The following is a 19,921-nucleotide window of genomic DNA, read 5'->3' as shown; positions in this document are numbered from 1 at the left end:
TAAAAATTCTATCAATATGGCTTACTGGTTGATTGTTTTCTTCCATCGTCACTCCTAAGTCCTTTTCCTTTTTTACTTTCTCCAGTTCTACTCCATCTCCCATCTTATAGATTCCCACAGGTCGTCTTTCACTCTTTCCCATTTCCATGACATGGCTGTTGTTCACATTGAATTCCATTTCCCACTTCTTACTCCATTCCCAGATCTTATTTAGGTCTTCTTGCAGTGTGTGTGTGTGTGTGTGTGTGTGTGTATTTTATTCTCACATCACATCTGATAGTGCTGTAGCTGTGTAGCACCCCTGTATTTATAACTGGATGATTTGTCCCCACATTTAGTGTGATGCAATGCTGGTGCATTGCAGCATCATCACAGCTACCACAATAGTGAGATACCTCACATTTCTTTGTTTTTTTTTTCACAATACAATATCATCACTAGCTTTCCTTTCCCATTTACTCACATGCAAGCCAGCATCACTAGTGCTGTGCATTTAAATGAATTTTTATGTTCAGATATGTGAACTGTAAATGGAAATATGTATACAATATAACATAGCTATATTTTTACTATCTTTGATATCAATAACAGGAATGCATGATCCATATCTGATGAATGTGGAGGGAAATAATGTGTGAAAGTCAGGATGGCAAGAATCTAGAACTCAGTGTGAAACTTGAGGATCACAAAACTTGGTTGGCATTGGGATGCTGCATATGATTTACACAAAATCAAATTATATAAAAAAGAGCAAATATTAATAATAATGTGAGGGTTGCTTATTTGGACTTTTCACTTAACAATATTGATTTTATAAACATAGATGACTGAATCTTATCTACAATCTCTGAATCTGCACCAATATTCTTAAATCAGTTCAGGAATATGCTTCATACAATAACCTATTCCAATAGTAATTTCTTAATATTTATTTGTATAGTATAATGCCAAGAAAAAAAAAATGGAAAACTTCAAGGCAGATTCACTGCTCAGATTCTAATTAACAATAAAAAAGTGAGACATTTTTTTCTATTTTGATTCAGAATGATTAACACCACCATATCATTATTCAAATTTCACCATATCATTATTCAAATTTTACCAATATAAAGTGTTCATTCTAATAATCTTAGTAATCTTATTTCTTTATATTTCTTGCTCCAAATATTGTGCTCCCAACTCTAACATTTGTGCTTCCAACTAGAATCTGAAACATAAATAAAACAATAAGTCATCGTAAGTCAATGCTCAACTGCCAAAAGTTTATGTTGCTCATATTAGTAATAAGTAAAATATAAGAATAAAAAGTATTGTAAGACAATGAAACACAAATATACGTACTGCATGTTCAAAGTCGTTAGACATTCCCATTGATAATTCCACATCCTTGGGTTCCATACAACATTCTTCACAAACCCTAGCTTTACATTTCAGCAATCTCTGAGGAAAAAAATCTATTTTATAGTTAAAGAGATTAGATGGATTCTTGAAAATGGAGTAGTCTTCTTTCATTAGATTTGTGATCTCGAATCTATATACTAGTGGGCTCGGGTTAACCTCTTCGTTCTGGTGATGCAGATTTTAGCATCATGAAGTGCCAGCGAGGTATAAAGTGACATATACATTGGTGTCATAGTTATATTTCATTTTAAAAATTTTTGAATAATTCCATATTTTGTGTTGACTTTACTAAGAGGCTGTTTATTGGCCTTGAAATTCTATTCCACCACCCATCCAATCACATAAATCAGCTACATCATGGCCTATCCTCTCTCCAGAATGAAAAATTTTGACTGGTCAAACCTATATTCCTTGTTAACAGTTCCCTCTCTCTGGCTCAAGACTATTCCTATTCCTTACTGCCAAAAACTGTTTGTTTACATCAAAACCCTTTAACAGGATCACATTTAATTTGCATAATTCAAATATTACATTACTGTCTTATACTCCTCTAAATGTATGAAAGCTAAAAAAAAATATTTAAAGAAGCTATAGATCAGTAATGAGAAGGTGCCATTGTTTTGTCTTTTGATACCTAAAGCAGTAACTTTGTTCCAGAACCAAATTATGGTCCAGCAACTGAAGCTATTGTGAGTTCTAAATTTTGTTCAAAAAACAATTTGTTTGAAAAGTGAGACATTCAGTAACCAAGGTTCCACTGTAGTTATTTTCCACATTCTAATATCAATTAAAGAAAAAGTAGAGGTGGAAGGATTTCACTCACCTGGAAATCAGGATTTGGTCCTGTGGACAGGTCATGATCAAAGGCCCCAATAGTCATGATACCTGCCAGTGCCAAGCGGGAACAACTCTCCTGTATGTGTCGTACTATTCCTGCTGCCTCATCTGGATGAACACCACTCTTGTCTGTAAGAGAAAGTCTTCCTAAATTAATCACCATCTTTAACAAAATAAACCTCTGACTGACTGAGGTAAAGTTGCCCTAAACAGTATAGTAATTTATATCATATAATGTCTATTACTGGAAAGCTGATATTACAAAAATAGTAAGCCTTATATGGCCATGTAACCACACAAACATATACTGGAAGCATACCAATCGGTTAAGCCATCACAAACTCAATAACTGACATAATAACTATCATCATATGGGTACAACTTTAAATTATATCACTACACAAAACTAAAAATCTCAACACTTAACATACAAATCAACCCACAAGACACTATGAATAAGAGCTTGATTCAGGAGTAAGACTTGTAGGAGATTATGTGAGTTAGTATCTTGTAGTCAATATCAATTTGCACACTCAATGTACTTACATCTTTACAGAAAAGTCAGCAAAAGACAGATAAAATTTTCATGCTTGCTAAGTGATGCGAGCATAGGACATCAATACTACAATTCTTACTTACTTTTTTCATCGCTAGTGTTGATCTGCACAAAAACCTTCAGTTTTTCTTCATTTTCTGTCTTTTTAACAGCATTGTTGATGGCTGATGCCAGCTTAATACTATCCACTGTCTCAATGCAGTACAGGCTTGGAATTTCAACAACCTAAAAAATATTGAAATAAAACATATATAAGCTGTTACTACTCTCACACACTGAGTGTTAATGTCACTTGTAAGATATGTTTCTGGCGCATCACAGGTACAGAAACAAATAATCACCAATACACAAGCTAAATTAGATAGTCACAGTCTGAACACATGACCAGGACAGCACCCTACTAGCTAGTTGAGGAAACATCAGCAGCCAGGAAGCCTCTTGTCTGAATTCAAAGATGGAATCATGAAAATTTATAGTTTGCCTTTTTGTTTCTGAATAGAATCTTCAGAAATATTTTTGTGATTTTGTTGATTTTTGACATCTTCTGCAATGCATGTTACTTAAATTCAGTGCTCCCTCACCTAAAAAATACTCAATTTCCCACAGGTGCTCCCGTGCTTGCACCTTGCCTGGCCAAACTCTTCCAACTTTGTCTATCGACTTCTACCTTTCCTTCCTGCTGGAAGTTCGCCTACATTCAGCTTGTTCCTAAAAAGGGTGACCATTCTAACCCCTCAAACTACCGTCCTATAGCTTTTATCTCTTGCTTGTCTAAAGTTTTCAAATCTATCCTGAATAGGAAGATTCTCAAACATGTCACTTCACAATCTTCTGTCTGATCGCCAGTATGGCTTCCATCAAGATCGCTCTACTGGTGATCTTCTGGCTTTCCTTACTGAGTCTTGGTCATCCTCTTTTAGAGATTTCGGTGAAACTTTTGCTGTAGCATTAGACATATCAAAAGCTTTTAATAGAGTCTGGCATAAAACTTTGATTTCAATACTGCCCTCCTACGGCTTCTATCCTTCTCTCTGCAACTTTATCTCAAGTTTCCTTTCTGACCACTCTATTGCTGCTGTGGTAGACGGCTACTGTTCTTCTCCTAAATCTATTAATAGTGGTGTTCCTTAGGGTTCTGTCCTGTCCCCCACTTTCTTTCTATTATTCATTAATGACCTTTTAAACCAAACTTCTTGCCCTATCCACTCCTATGCTAATGACACCACCTTCTTTCAGAGACGACCAACCCTTCAGGAAGTCAACAGATCACGTGGGGACGCCACGGAACGTCTGACTTCCGATCTTTCTAAGATTTCCGATTGGGGCAGAGAAAATCTAGTAGTTTTCTAATGCCTCAAAAACTCAATTCCTCCATCTATCAACTCGACACAACCTTCCAGACAACTATCCCCTCTTCTTCAATGACACTCAACTGTCTCCCTCTTCCACAAGGAATATCCTTGGTCTGTCCTTTGCTCATCATCTTAACTGGAAACTTCACATCTCATCTCTTGCTAAAACAGCTTCTATGAAGTTAGGTGTTCTGAGGCGTCTCCGCCAGTTTTTTTCGCCCCTCCAACTGCTTATCCGTCCCTGTATGGAGTATTCTTCGCATGTTTGGGGGGGTTCCAGTCACACAGTTTTGCTTGATAGGGTGGAATCGAAAGCTCTTCGTCTCATCAACTCCCCTCCTCTCACTAACTGTCTTCAGCCTCTCTCTCACCGCCGAAATGTTGCATCCCTTTCTATCTTTAATCGCTATTTTCATGGTAACTGTTCTACTGATCTTGCTAACTGCATGCCTCCCCTTCTCTTGCAGCCTCGCTGCACAAGGCTTTCTTCTTACTCTCATCCCTATTCTGTCCAACTCTCTAATGCAAGAGTTAACCAGTACTCTCAATCATTCATTCCTTTCACTGGTAAACTCTGGAACTCCCTCCCTGCATCTGTATTTCCGAATTCACACACAGATTCCTACAATTTGTCTCCTTTTAAGAGGGAGGTATCGAGGCATTTGCTCCCCTAATTTTGGCTGACGGTTTTGGCACTTTTTACACTTTTTAGAGAGCCAGCGCTCAAGTGGTCCTTTTTTTAACTTTCTTTTTTTGTTCTTGGCTGGCCCTCTTCCTTACGTATAAAAAAAAAAAAAAAAAGTCCCTCAAGATCATTGGTTAATGAGAGGTGGACAAAGTTAAAAAGTCATAACTTGTAAGCTATCTATTAGTAATGGAAATGATATAGAATAACAATCACTTCACTACTAGTCTCACCAGAGAAACAAACAACATAAGAAAATCATTGGATGTGTGAAACGAGAAACTGTCCAAAATTACATGATCTTGGCATAGTGGGATTTTCAGGGATACATCCTGATAATCTGGCATACTCCTGGTCCCCTACTAATCAGATTAATGGATTTTTACTGCAGTTACATACTTTTATGCAAAACACCATTACAAATCTAACCATTGAGACCCTGTAAGCAGTTAGACTATAATATAACCATTAAAATCAAGATTTGAGTGGGGTCAGTGCGAGAATTTTCTTGACAGCAGCACTTCCATACTTCCTGAATCAGTAATGCATATTTTTTTTTTTCTTTTTACATAGAAGAGATGCCAGCCAAGGACAACAAAATATTAAAAAAAGGCCCACCTGAGTGCTGATTCCCTAAAAGAAAAGTAAAGAGTTAGCCAGAATTAAGGAATAAGTGTCTTGATACCTCCCTCTCAAAAGAAGTCAAGTCGTACTAAGATGGAAATACAGAAGCAGGGAGGGAGTTCCAGAGTTTACCAGAGAAAGGTATGAATGATTGAGTATTGGTTAACTCTTGCATTAGAGAGTTGGACAGAATAGGGATGAGAGGCAGAAGAAAGCTTTGTGCAGCAAGGCCACAGAGGAGGGCAGGCATACAGTTAGCAAGATCAATAGAACAGTTAGCATGAAAATAGTGATAAAAGATAGAAAGAGATGAAGCATCTTAGCAGTGAGAAAAAAAGCTGAAGACATCAGTCAGAGGAGGGGAGTTAATGAAACGAAAATCTTTTGATTCCACCCTATCTAATTAAACTGTGTGAGTGGAACCCATCCAAACATGTGAGGAGTACTCCATACAAGGACGGATAAACTCTTGTACAGAGTTAGCAGTTGGAGGAGCGAGAAAAACTGGAGAAGAACACCTAACTTCATAAAAGCTGTTTTAGCAAGAGATTTAGGATTAGATTTAGAAGAAGAATAGTGGCCATCTACCACAGCAGCAAAAGAACGGTCGGAAAGGAACTTGAGATAAAATTGCAGAGAGGATAGAAACCATAGGAGGGCAGTTTGGAAATCAAAGCTTTGTGCCAAACATGTGAGGAGTACTCCATACAAGGACGGATAAACTCTTGTACAGAGTTAGCAGTTGGAGGAGCGAGAAAAACTGGAGAAGAACACCTAACTTCATAAAAGCTGTTTTAGCAAGAGATTTAGGATTAGATTTAGAAGAAGAATAGTGGCCATCTACCACAGCAGCAAAAGAACGGTCGGAAAGGAACTTGAGATAAAATTGCAGAGAGGATAGAAACCATAGGAGGGCAGTTTGGAAATCAAAGCTTTGTGCCAGACTCTATCAAAAGCTTTTGATATGTCTAACACAACAGCAAAAGTTTCACAGAAATCTCTAAAAGAGGATGACCAAGACTCAGTAAGGAAAACCAGATCACCAGTAGAGTAACCTTGACAGAAGCCATAGTAGCGATCAGATAGAAGATTGTGAAGTAACATGTTTAAGAATCTTTCCATTCAGAATAGATTAAAAAACTTTAGAAAAGGAAGAGATTAAAGCTATAGGACAGTAATTCGAGGGATTAGAACAGTCACCCTTTTTAGGAACAGGCTGAATGTAGGCAAACTTCCAGCAAAAAGAAAAGGTAGAAGTCAATAGACATAGTTGAAAGAGTTTGGCTGTGGTATGTGTAAACAAATTCAGATAAGTAAATACAAGGTGTAACATGAGTTTCTGTGGATAACGCTAGAGGCAAAATTACAGTGATACCTTAACTTATAAGTTTAATTAATTCCATAATGGAGCTCAAATCTTAATTTGCTCATAAGCAAATTAATTTTTCCCATTGAAATTCATTGAAATGCCCTTAATCCATTCCAGCTACCATAAAAACACTCCCTCTTTCTTTCTCTCTATTTTTTTTTTTTTTTTTTTTTTTTTTTTTTTTTTTCTTGCTGGCAGAGGTGGAGGGTGGAGATGGTAGGCGAAGAAGATGGAAGGAGTTTATTTTGTTTTGTGCTTTTACAATAATTTTCGTTCACCATAAACTCTCACTTAACCCCTGAACTTACTTATTACACTCTTAATTCTGCACTTTAATGCTGCATTCAATTGCTACAATTATTTCTTTAATTTTACTTAATTTTTTTCACTACTTTTTGCCCCTTTCCCAATGCTTTCCTCTTTTTCATCTGCAAAACATTTCACAAACTAGCTGTCCAAGGTTTGTTTTATCCTCCTCTTCAGAATGTTTCAGAAATGAGTTAGGCATGTGTGCCACTTGCTTAGGATCCATAGTCAGACAAAAGAAATTTGGCTAAATAACTGTACAAAAAGCACAATATGGTGTAGCATAACATGAGAAAGGCTTCCATTGCCAAAAAAGACCACATGAACTGAATGCATCAGAAACATAATACTGAGTGCTTGCTCCGCCAACTAGCAGCAGCATATCTGGATAAAACTCATAACTCAAACTTTGGCTCGCAAGTCAAAGCAAAAAATTGACTGAGCAACTACTCCTATTTCAGATTTCTCAAGTTGGAGTGTTGGTAACTCAAGATTCCACTGCACAGGGTATTTTAAGTGGAAAATGTTCTATACACCTATGTATTTTGAGTTTATTTAGCTGTAGGAAGAAATTTGAGTGTAGAGAAGTGACAGAAAAAGATCCTAACAATGTCATGTCACCATTCACCAACCTGAGCAGAGGATACATGACAATGCTGTGGACAGGAAAATCTATCCTTAACAGCATCCAAACATTGATTTTAGAGGGATTTTACTTTAAAGATTTTGCTGGATTCCAAATTTATTACATTAGAATACACTTAATCCAGCATCTAATCACTCCATCTTACCTTTAAGACATAGTGTATATCAGTATAAAATGGTTAATTAAAAAGAAACATCAGTTTCTCACAAACACACATCTCTTTTTCTTTTCTGAAGTTAAACCTTAGCTTTTACAAACAAAGTAGTATGGTTTCTGCACTTTATACAACAAAAAACTTTATTTATACAATTGAACCATAGTTAAGGCTAAATGTGACCAGATTAAAATAATAAATAGAACAAAAGAAATAGTAATGATTTGGTTGTGTTTGTAAGTAGTGTTGGAATTGTTTATCCAGCATGCAGAACCACCAAAACAATAATAGTAAGCTAGTGCAGCAAAATGGGAAATCTAAAATTATGATAACCAAAATTAATACCAAAAGTGATACAACCATAATAATTGGTGTACCTAAGAGGGAATACAATTAGTAATACATGTACAAGATAAAGGTCAATAAAGGTAATGTTAACATAACACAAAACGGTGAAAATAAAGGATGATTGGATCATCTATATACTATCTATACTAACATCATTTTGAAAGCCATTTTGAAAACTAGAATAGCTGTCACTTAAACTTCATGAATAATAAAACTACAAAAATTTATTAGTAATAATCATAAACTTTTTTTAAATATGTGCTTTGTACTTACTTTTTTCACTTTATTGCTTTGAAGATGGCCAATCATGTGCCATTTAATTTCAGGACACTCTGCCACTAACTGAAAAGAATTTGGGGGAATAAAATCTAAGTCTCACATGACAACAAAAGTCCACCACTGAAAGAAGAAATTGAATATATGAACTAATTAAAATACAATTAGCCTGATCCAGCATGTGTGCCAGTGGCCAATCAGGAAAGAAAAGACAGTATAAAAGGAAAGGAAATACCTTCTCTTAGGTTCTTTTGGGTTTTGCAGGCAGTGCCTCCAGTTCCCAGCCCCAATCAAACTCCATCTATAACATCAGTCATAAACTAATTATCTATAGGAAGCAGACTATAAATACAGACTGTAGTGTTCAACATTGATACACTATGTTTTATGAAAAGAAAATACATACAAAAAAAAAAGTAACAACATGAAAAAAAAAAATTCTAAAGGTAGTCCATACTATCCACACCACATAGTGTACACTTAATAAATTTTGGATACAACTGACATTTTAATAATCTATTGAGTTCTAGAAAATTTCAAATTCTGATTAAGAGAATGACATTTTAATAATCAACTGAATTCTATAAAATTTTTAATTCTGATAAAGATAATTTTTATCTTTGGAATCACTAAAGATAAATGCCACTTTTAGTGTATCTAATTTACGAATCATATTATTGATTTCGTCAGAAAAAGAAAATAATAAAAATGCTCAGAAGAGAATGTGATCAGCATAACACATCAATGTCAATATTCTCTAAAACTATGTGAAAGTTACATCTTATTTAACCAATAACCTGCTATCATCACTTATAATCAAGAATTTTCTGAAATTTTGAGGTATTCTTCCTTTTAAATGTGTTCTAATGACCACTAGCATTTGAAAGTATTAATGCTGTAACTTACGGGGATCAGCCACACAACTTGGGCAGATTGGTTCAGAATAAGACCTTCAAAGCAAATACCCTCTCCTACCACCATAAATTGTCCCACGCCTGTGTAAAACTTATAACATTGATATTTTCAGCCAATGAATGTATTGCAATACTGGTCATCCCTGGCAATGGGTGTCAGTTGCCTCTTCCTGAGAATATAAGCAAAGAATATCTGTCACACTAAGCAGGATATAATTACAGTGGTACCTTGAGATACGAGCTGTCTGAGATACAATTTTTTTGAGATACAAGGTACGATTTGGTCCGTTTTTTTATTTTGAGATACGAGCAAAATTTTGAGATACTAATCACGCTTGGGGATATTGCCACTGTAGTCAGCGGCTCGGCACATCAGTCCAGCCTCAGCTGAGGTAGTATCTATGTGTTTCCCATGGATCTTATGCACTGTGATTGTTCTTTCATCATTTTCACACTATTTACTGATCTTTTTTCTTGTCTAAAGGAAGTGCAGTTTTAATGTATGTTTAATGTTCACATGTGAATGGTGCCTACATTCTTTCCTCCTTCCCTCCTCCTCCTCCTCCTCCTCCACCATTTACCACCATTAGCCAAAAACATCTGTGTCCAAGGTAAAAACACTAAATAAACTTTTGCTGTTATTTCATATATTTCCATGCTCTGACAAAGTATACATGTGTACAAAATTGAGAAGGCAAAACAAATTTCTCCTACCTCCCTCTACCTCCTCCACTAACACTTATCAGGGAGGAGAGAAAATAATGCGGTGCCTCTCTCTCTCTCTCTCTCTCTCTCTCTCTCTCTCTCTCTCTCTCTCTCTCTCTCTCCCCTACTTAAAAAACTTCATTTATTCAATGAATAATGTTTACAGGTTCATCAATAAGCTCTTCTGTGATTATCAGAACAACCAGTCTCCTGTGAGTGGCTATATTTGTACACTCCAGCTGATCAACAGTCCCAAGTGAGGGTTGGGGATGCAGTGGGGTAACATCCCGTAGAATGTACCCTCCGAGATAAATATACTTTATAAGAGAAGTTTATCTATTTATATTATCTTTTGTTGTTTTATTATGTTTCTGAAAACACGTAAAAAAAGAAATAGGTGGGCTCTTTTTGGGGAGGCTGGAACAGATTAATGGCATTTCAATGCACTTCAATGGGAAAAATTGTTTTCAGATACAAGTTTTTTGTGATAGGCACAAGCTCCGTTACAGAAAGAATTAAACTCATATCTCAAGGTACCTTCTGTATGTACATACTACAAACAAGAAAACACAAGGTAAGCAAGTAATATGTAATGTAATAGATGCTGTTACATCATTACATATGTAAAAATCCAGATACTGACCTGCTGGTCATTAGCTTTGTCCACAAGCTCTTGTACATAATTCTCCCCAAAGTGTCTCTGTCCAGCCCTGTAGGCCTCGAGGATCATTTCTTTGGGCTTGGTCTTACTCACTGCCACTAGACGTGGCACAGGACATAATGCAGCTAATTCCTGAGAAAGATTTTTCATCATTTACTGATGTAAAAATACAAAAAGAAACATGGATTTCTTTGTTAGTTTGTTATTCAAAACAACTACACTTCTAGTTAAACATAACACATGTCTGCCATTCCTAGGCTTCTTTCAGATCCACTTCTTAATGTCAGATTTTTGCAAATAATTGTTCTGGGATTTAACAGTAGTACAAAATATTCTAAGAAGTAACTAAGCAAGCATGAATCATCAGTTCTAGTGAAAATACTAATGTAATTTGTATCAACTTTAACTATTCTATTAGTCATTAAAATTGTACTTTATACTTAGGTGTTCAACTCTGATCATGAGACTTTTAACAGAGATCTTTGAAAACTTAATAATGAAGATAATAAAGAAAACAATATTGACCTAAAGATTATAAGCCATCTGCAGTCACCATTATCAACCACAGTTTCAGTTAACACAATTTTACTTTTACACATATTATTGGTAACCACAAATTCACACAATAGAGGAGGCAATGAGAGACAACCAACAACAGGACATTGCTTTTATTCTTTATTTTTCAGCTAATTGATAAATGAAATGTTTTTATTACCACAAACATGGAGTTTTTCTTTACAAAAACAAGGCTTTGGTGGTTCAGGGGTGTTCTTATAAGGGGCACACTATTTTCCATGTATTTTCTTTACCCATGGGTGTATCTGTTACCAAGCTCTCATGAATAATAAGGGATAACTGCAGAGTTCTATATACATTAAGGTATTCTTAGAATAGGCAAAATAAACATTTAATTAACTCTTATAAGTTAGGTGGGAAACATGAAATAATCATAACCATTGAATATGGGTTGGCAGAGATACCTATCAAAACTACTGAGTTCCTATAACTGTTGCTCTCTCTCTCTCCATCATTATATTTTTATGCTGGGAGTAGTCCAAGCCCTCCATCCCTTGAATTTCTCTTGTCCATTTTCTCTGAACTGTCTCTAATTGTCTGACATTCTACATATAACATAAATTCCAAACAGAGGATGTATATTCCAGTAGTAAAAATGTGAATCATAAAAGAAGCATCCAGATTTAAAGTAGACCTTGGAATACTAGTTGCAACCTCGTTCGGCACTGTCCCCGAAAAACCGTCCCGCGCGCTCGCCTCGATTCCCGGCTCGCCCTTCGCAGCTCCTCCACCCAGATGATTTGACGTCAAATATATATGAAGCCACGCTATTGGTCAGAGAGAGAGAGAGAAATATGAAAACCGAATAAGGAGAGAGAGAATATGAAAACTGAATAAGGTGAGAGAGAGAGAGAGAGAGAGAGAGAGAGAGAGAGAGAGAGAGAGAGAGAGAGAGAGAGAGAGAGAGAGAGAGACAGACAGACAGACAGACAGACAGACAGACAGACAGACAGACAGACAGACAGACAGACAGAGAGAGAGAGAGAGAGAGAGAGAGAGAGAGAGAGAGAGAGAGAGAGAGAGAGAGAGAGAGAGAGAGAGAGAGAGAGAGAGAGAGAGAGAGACATGGTAACGTATAAGGCAGCATTTCTCAACCTTTTTACCCTTGCGTAACCCTTAAAATACATGACATCTTAAGGAATCCCTGCATAAAAAAAATGATATACTATATATTTCTCATTCTATGTGATGTCAAATCAGCTGGGTGGAAGAGCTGCGAAAGGGGAGCCTGGAATGGAGGCGAGCGTGCGGGACGGTTTCTCGGGGACAGTGCCGCAACCTCTCCTGCCTCGTGGACTATATTGGATACATGTTGGTGAAATTTAAGTTTATTATTGATACACACACCTAAGTCTGTAGCTGAGTCTTTAAATGGAATTGCTACATTGTTAATAAAATAACAAATATCCTGACCAAACCTAGACAAAAAAGTATTATTCCTAGTAAATCTTAAGGCAATGCACTTGGGCAGATTTAGTGCAAGTCCCAAAACTCAGATACCTGAAAAAAAAAAGTATTTATATCCGATTGGCAATTTCTCACTACAGTCAACACATCATCATCAGAACCTGCCTCAATCTTCTTCTTCTTCTGCAGCTGCTCCCATTTTCATATGGGGTTGCTGTTCCTCACTAGTCTTCTCCACAAGGCTCTGTCCCCAACCTCCTCTCCACTCAATCCTCTTTCCATTAGGTCCTCTCCGATGCAATCCTTCCACCTTTTCTTTGGCCTGCCACGTCGTCTTCTTCCCTCCACTTCCATATCCAATAGTCTTCTGGCGACATACCCTTCTTCTCTCCTTTTGATATGACCGAACCATAGCATTCTCCTTTCTTGTACTTTCTTTGTCACCTCCATTACTTTGGCTGTTCCTCTTATAAAATTATTTCTCACTTTATCCCTCTTTGTCACACCAAGCATCCACCTTAACATTCTCATCTCAGCAACCTCCAACTTATTCTCCTGTGCTTTCTTTATTGGCCACGTCTCCGCACCATATAATATTGCAGGTCGAACCACTGATTTGAACACTTTTCCCTTTACTCTGGCACTAATTTTTCGATCACAGAGCACTCCAGTTGTTCTTTTCCAATTCTTCCAGCCCGATTGGATACGTTGAATGATTTCTCCATCCAGGCTGCCGTCTGTTGATATATGAGAGCCCAAGTATCTGAACTCCTTGACACCCTTTAACTTCATATCTTGCATCCATACTTCACTCTCCTGTCGACCTTTAAAATTCAGATACTCCGTCTTCTCCCTACTAATTCTCAAACCTCTCTCTTCCAATGCTCCTCGCCATCTCTCCAACTTTCTCTCTACACCATCTCTACTTTCATCCACCAAGACGATGTCATCCGTGAACAACATAGCCCACGGTGCCTCCTCCTTTATATTCTGAACACTATCATCCATGAGTAGGTTGAACAGATATGGGCTCAGAGAAGATCCCTGGTGCAGACCCACTCTCACACAGAACTCCTCTGCTGTTCCCACGCTGCTCCTTACCCTCGTCCTTGAGCCTTTGTACATGTCCTGGATCACTCTCATGTACTTCTCTGATCCTCCTTTCCTTCTCATAGTAGCCCAAACTTTCTGACGTGGTACTCTATCATAAGCTTTTTCCAAATCAATGAAAATAAGGTGTACCTCTCTTTGTTTCTCCCCATATTTCTCCAGCAGTTGTCTTTGTGCAAAGATTGCATCGGTAGTACTTCTCCCCAGCATAAATCCAAATTGTTCATCTGCCTCAATATCAATATAGGATTTTAGGACATCAGCAAATATCGGTAAATTTTTACAATAACATGAACAGCTTACTTTGGGATGAAATAACTTTTTTATGGTAGATTTTGACCTGTTTTGAATGAATATGCACTTCGTTTCCGTCACAAATCCTTAGTATTTTTTTATTTTTACCCCCCCTCCCCCCTCGCGGTTCTTACGGAATCACGATTTTGCCGTAAAACGAACCAACTCTTTCTTTTTATATTAAATTTTGACCAGTTTTGAATAAACATACACTTTCTTTTCTGATTTTCAATGAATATACACTAACCTAACCTAACCTAACCCAATCACCGTCATAATATATCGCGCTTGCGCAGATAATATAACACGTACACACACACCAAAACGGCGTTCCTGAGTGCCTGTCTGTCCATCACATGCGGTAGTGCGTCGCCTCCCGCCATTGACATAGCAGTGAATTTAATCTTGAAAAAAAAGTTGATAAATAAGAATTTGCGATGGGTATGTATGGGTTCAAATTGATCAGAAGAACAAGGTGTTTAAGATGAGAAGGGTAACGAAAGCCAACTTGGTGTTTATGCTAAACATAATACCCAAATATCAAGTAGAAGAAACTATATTGGAATTAACAAAATCAGTTGTCGACTGAAACTATGGAAAATTACTTAGATATGTTCTGTGTACGTATTTGCACACTGTGATACTCTTCTATTTTCATAATGGCAATTTCTTAATATACACGTCAAGCCCGTTCTCCTCGTTTATATTAGGTCAGTGACTTCACAATCACCTAGCAAGATTCCTGATCAGCAGTCTATGATTTACATAACAGGGTCATATCAGTAAACGATAGTGACAAAGCAGCCAAGACTTTTCTCCCCTTCTCATACATTGCTATTTTCTTTCACAAGGCAATGTCACGCCGTTGATTTTTGGTACATCACTTATTTACACATTACTTACAGGAGACCTGGCCTTGCTGGCTGCTGACACACGCTCCAAAACCCCTGACAGCGCTTTTTTGACCTCCCCCTCCATGAGCCGCAGCGTCGTAGCCCCAACACACATCTCGTTCCGTCGCTCACTCACTATTCACTACTCGCTATAAAAAATAACAATATTGCGCCTCATTCATTATTTTGTGATATTAAAAGAAATATCCCAAACGTTGTAAGTGATCATAAGATAACCTTTATTTTTGCAGGTATAAAAACCCTTAGATAATGAGTCAAATTGTTGTTATTGTTTTGTTATTGTCGTGTGAACGTCCCGTACTAAAGAGGGTTAATTTAGAATTTCTCGACCTGTGGTTCATGTCAATACATCTAATTTTCGTGTCAATAATTCCTGATTATTTTCGTCATATTTGTGTCAATATTATTTACTTTTCATCTTTCTCATGTCAATATTATAGGTACTTACTACTTACCGTCAGCTCTTATAAAAGTTGCCACATTTTTTTTCTTTTCTGATATTTTTCTTGTTGATTGATTGATTGATACATTTACTGTTAAATTAATAAAGAAATACAACATAGGAGGAGGATGGACCTTGCCACCCACCCCCTGGGTAAAGACTTAAGGTTAAAGTATCAAAAATATAATTATAGACAGTACACATAACAAGAATACAAGTACTTGAATAAATAGATACAGATATTGCAAACCTGATTGCATAAACATCCTAGTCTGGGGACAAACTGAGGATATTCCCTGAGTATATACCTGAGAGTGGTTGAGTCTAGGAGATGGTCAATGAGGCTATACAAATCATGTTGACTTTGTTGGCTAAATTTAGCAATGAGAGGACATTCCATGAAATAGTGACGCAGAGTATGTCCCCTTGGTGCAGCACATAACACACAGCACACACCAGGGGAAGCACTGACTTCCCAAAAGTATTTGTTGCTTAATCTGAGCCTCATTACCACCCTGTCCTGTGATGCAGTGTGTCTCCCATAGGTGTAAGCACAACTCTGGGAGACACCTGCATAGTGAAGACTAGTGCCACTGCCCCTATGGCAATAAAGCTCCAACTGATCACTAATACTATTATGTACTAAGTCCTTAGTGCTACTCTTAGCATAACCCAGAGTGTACTGAATGTCAGGGTCCACTGTGTCATTTAGGATGGCACACTGAGCAAGGCGGTCTGCTTTTTCATTTAGCGGGATACCCACATGAGAGGGTATCCAGGTGAAATGGACAGTGTTACCAGCACCTTCTAGGGTGTGGATGAGATCAAGACACTTATTAACTATATCACAGTCCATGGGGGAGGTGGATTGAAGGGCATACAATGCAGCTTGACTGTCAATAAAGAAATAAACATTCATACGGAGGCGCCACAATATGGAGCGCCTCCAGTACAGCATACAGTTCTGCTCTAGTGGAAGACATGTGTGCAGGGAGCCGCCTGGAAACCTCCGTGTCAGTGTATAGTGGTTGGCAGAGATGTAGTCGTGGATGAACAGCCCACATCCGGACTTGCTGCTATGGACTGTCCCATCACCATAAACATGAATAGCCTGATCGTGGGGGTACTTGGACAATTTAGTCATGAACATGTCTTGCAGCACATGAAGGAGCCAGTCCCTCTTGGGCTGATGCAGAGAGTGAATATTAACACTGACACGGTAAGAATTCCAAGTGGGTTGGAGCGGTGACATAACAACATTAATACAGGTCTCGGCTACACCTACACTTGCCAGTACTCCCAAGATCTTCCTGAGGTATGGTGTTGTATGAGTCCGAGGATCATGATACAGGGGGGTTAGTGATCCCTTTAGAGAGTCAGGCCCCGTGCATAGCATCTGACTAACTGTGCGACAAGTAATTTCCTGTATCCTACACATAATACTCGGCAGGTGCAGTTCAGCTCTGAGGACTTCAATCCATGCAATCCTGGGGCATCCCAAGATTATCTCCATATGGCTTCATTCTGAACAAGCTCCTGGGGATGGAGTTGAGTGGTACTAAACTGTATTAAAACAGGGACAGCATAATCAATGAGGGACCATATGACAGATATATAGAACATTCTTAGAACTGGAATGCCAGTCCCCAGACCCTGTTTACTAGCAGCCAAAGTGGTGCTAGCCATGGCAGAGGTCTCGAACATAGTGGATGGCTGAAGCTCATCTGAACGCCCAGGTACTTGTGTGTATGAACTCTAGGGATGGGAACATTATTAACAGTGGGCAGCCGAGAAACCTTCCCTTTAGCTTGAAATTTTGTTTTACATTCATTAATCACTAGTCCCATTTGGACACACAACGCTGCTAGTTGTGACAAAGCTAACTGGAGAATCCTGAGTGTGGGACATTGGAGGAGTATGTCATCAGCATAGATGAGGACCTGGGTGCCCTGTGGAAAGGAACAGCACGCAATTTTTTCCATTAAAACATTGAAAAGCATTGGACTAGGGACTCCACCCCTTGGTGTTCCAAACTCAAAGACTTCCTCAGAGGAAACTGCACCTTCAAACCAAACCTGTGCTATTCTGTTGTACAAGTAGTCCCTGATCATTCCTAATAATCTACCTTTGAGAATGAGTTCCTCCATAATAACATTTTTGTTGGCCTTGTCAAAGGCACCCTTGAGATCGATGAAATCTCTACAGGTAGCATCCTTATTTGTAAGACACTCAACAAAACAATGATTTGTAGAGTGACCTTTTAGGAAGCCATGTACATTGCCAGAGAGTACATGGCCCACCTTGTATATAAGCCTGTTCAATATTACCCATTCCATCATTTTACACAGACAGCTGGTGAGGGAAATAGGGTGAAAGGTGCCATCACCTTTGGGGATTGGGATGACAATGGCTGTTTTCCAAGAGTGGGGAAGCTTGCCTGCAGTGAAAGACATGTTAAATAAGTCCAAGATAGGGTTGTCTACCTTTACCTCCAGGAGAGCATTGAGGATATCATAAGTGATGCCATCCTTGCTAGGAGCTGTTGACTTGCCTAACTTGACTGCCGAGAGGAGTTCATCATGCGTGATAGGCACACAGGTGTCATCCAGCAGAGAAACACTGTGGTGAATCAACTCCATCCTCCGTGGTCTTTGCTGATCAAACGTCTCCTGGTGTTCCACAGGAAGACCAGAGAAGGATGAGGCTTCCTTCCACTGCAAGACGAGTTCTCGTGCCCTGCCTGCAGGATCAGGGTCACACACCTGTCGCCTGGACTTGTCCCGGATGCTGTTGACATGGTGCCACACCTCCACACCTCCCAGAGGGACCGCGTCCTGTGCGTACAGTATGTACGCATATTACATTCTTACTGTGCAGTACCCAACGCCAACAAAAAACACCAAACACAACAGTTACAAAACACAGGAATATTACATATTTTCAGCATACTGTTTTATCTCTTTTCAGTACATAAAGTATGCATATCAAACATTGTTCTGTATTTCCATATAAATGAAAGAAAATGAAGAATTCAACTACAAAAAACATACTCTGTGAAACTTAAATTTTTTTTTTCCTGATTTTAATTGTTATTTTTTTGGCCTTAAAAATCTGGATTTCTGTCCTTTTGAGAGTATTAAGAGCCGAATTAATGGAGTTTGTATGTATGTATGTATGTATGTATGTATATATATATATATATATATATATATATATATATATATATATATATATATATATATATATATATATATATATATATATATATATATATATATATATATATATATATATATATATATATATATATATATATATATATATATATATATATATATATATATTCTGTAATTTGGCTTATTTGAACCAATTTGAAAATATGTAACTAAGTAGGTGATATGTAATTTACCAAAGTACATTATAAATAGAGAAAGTACACACACACACACACACACACACACACACACACACACGGCCCGGTAGCTCAGTGGTTAGAGCGCTGGCTTCACAAGCCAGATGACCGGTGTTCGATTCCCCGGCCGGGTGGAGATATTTGGGTGTGTCTCCTTTCACGTATAGCCCCTGTTCACCTAGCAGTGAGTAGGTACGTGATGTAAATCGAGGAGTTGTGACCTTGTTGTCCCGGTGTGTGGTGTGTGCCTGGTCTCAGGCCTATCCGAAGATCGGAAACAATATGCCCTGAGCTCGTTCCGTAGGGTAATGTCTGGCTGTCTCGTCAGAGACTGCAGCAGATCAAACAGTGAATTACACACACACACACACAAAAAAAAAAAGAAACACATAAGAAAATTAGAGAGACTACAAAAAATGGCTACAAGAATGGTTCCAGAATTTAAAGGGATGGCATATGAGGAGAGACTAAAGGCAATGGATCTACCAACCTTGGAGCAGAGAAGAGAGAGAGGGGATCTGATACAGGTTTATAAATTGATTAACGGAATGGATGAAGTGGATAATGAGAAACTGATCCTGAGAGAAGAATATGACTTTAGAAGCACAAGATCGCATAGTAAGAAACTAAGGAAAGGACGATGTCTGAGAGATGTTAAAAAATTTAGTTTCCCGCAAAGATGTGTTGAGACTTGGAACAGTTTGAGTGAGGAAGTGGTATCAGCAAAGAGTGTACATAGTTTTAAAGAAAAATTGGATAAGTGTAGATATGGAGACGGGACCACACGAGCATAAAGCCCAGGCCCTGTAAAACTACAACTAGGTAAATACACACACACACACCCGGTAGCTCAGTGGTTAGAGCGCTGGCTTCACAAGCCAGAAGACCGGGGTTCGATTCCCCGGCCAGGTGGAGATATTTTGGTGTGTCTC

General features: G+C 38.1%; 1 protein-coding gene across 2 annotated transcripts; it reads right to left on the bottom strand.

The window, feature by feature from the left end:
- Positions 1-552: 552 nt before the first annotated feature.
- On the bottom strand, positions 553-15,381 carry LOC123516507 (pyridoxal phosphate homeostasis protein-like). 2 transcript variants are annotated; one of them, XM_045275912.1, is made up of 7 exons: positions 15,125-15,363; positions 10,817-10,966; positions 8,552-8,620; positions 2,878-3,019; positions 2,225-2,367; positions 1,342-1,440; positions 553-1,207 (listed from the first exon to the last, which is right to left on the bottom strand). In XM_045275912.1, exons 1-7 carry the CDS (start codon positions 15,227-15,229, stop codon positions 1,139-1,141), a joined length of 777 nt encoding a protein of 258 aa, XP_045131847.1. In that variant the 5' UTR covers positions 15,230-15,363; the 3' UTR covers positions 553-1,138. The 2 variants fall into 2 exon arrangements, with proteins under 2 accessions (XP_045131847.1, XP_045131848.1); XM_045275913.1 differs by lacking the exon at positions 10,817-10,966 and having other exon boundaries at positions 15,125-15,381.
- Between the last annotated feature and the right edge of the window lie 4,540 nt (positions 15,382-19,921).

The sequence above is a fragment of the Portunus trituberculatus genome, chromosome 41, assembly GCF_017591435.1.
Source record: "Portunus trituberculatus isolate SZX2019 chromosome 41, ASM1759143v1, whole genome shotgun sequence".
NCBI classification, from domain to species: Eukaryota; Metazoa; Arthropoda; class Malacostraca; order Decapoda; family Portunidae; genus Portunus; species Portunus trituberculatus.
Note: the sequence above shows the minus strand (reverse complement) of the source record. Positions and strands in the feature narration are given on the sequence as shown.

Coding starts and splice junctions, on each gene's coding strand:
- LOC123516507 (XM_045275912.1), bottom strand. CDS start 15,229: ATGTGTGTTGGGGCTACGACGCTGCGGCTCATGGAGGGGGAGGTCAAA. Junction 8,621..10,816: donor ACAAAGCTAATGACCAGCAG/GTCAGTATCTGG, acceptor AATTCTTTTCAG/TTAGTGGCAGAGTGTCCTGA. Junction 1,441..2,224: donor GACCAAATCCTGATTTCCAG/GTGAGTGAAATC, acceptor TTTTTTCCTCAG/AGATTGCTGAAATGTAAAGC.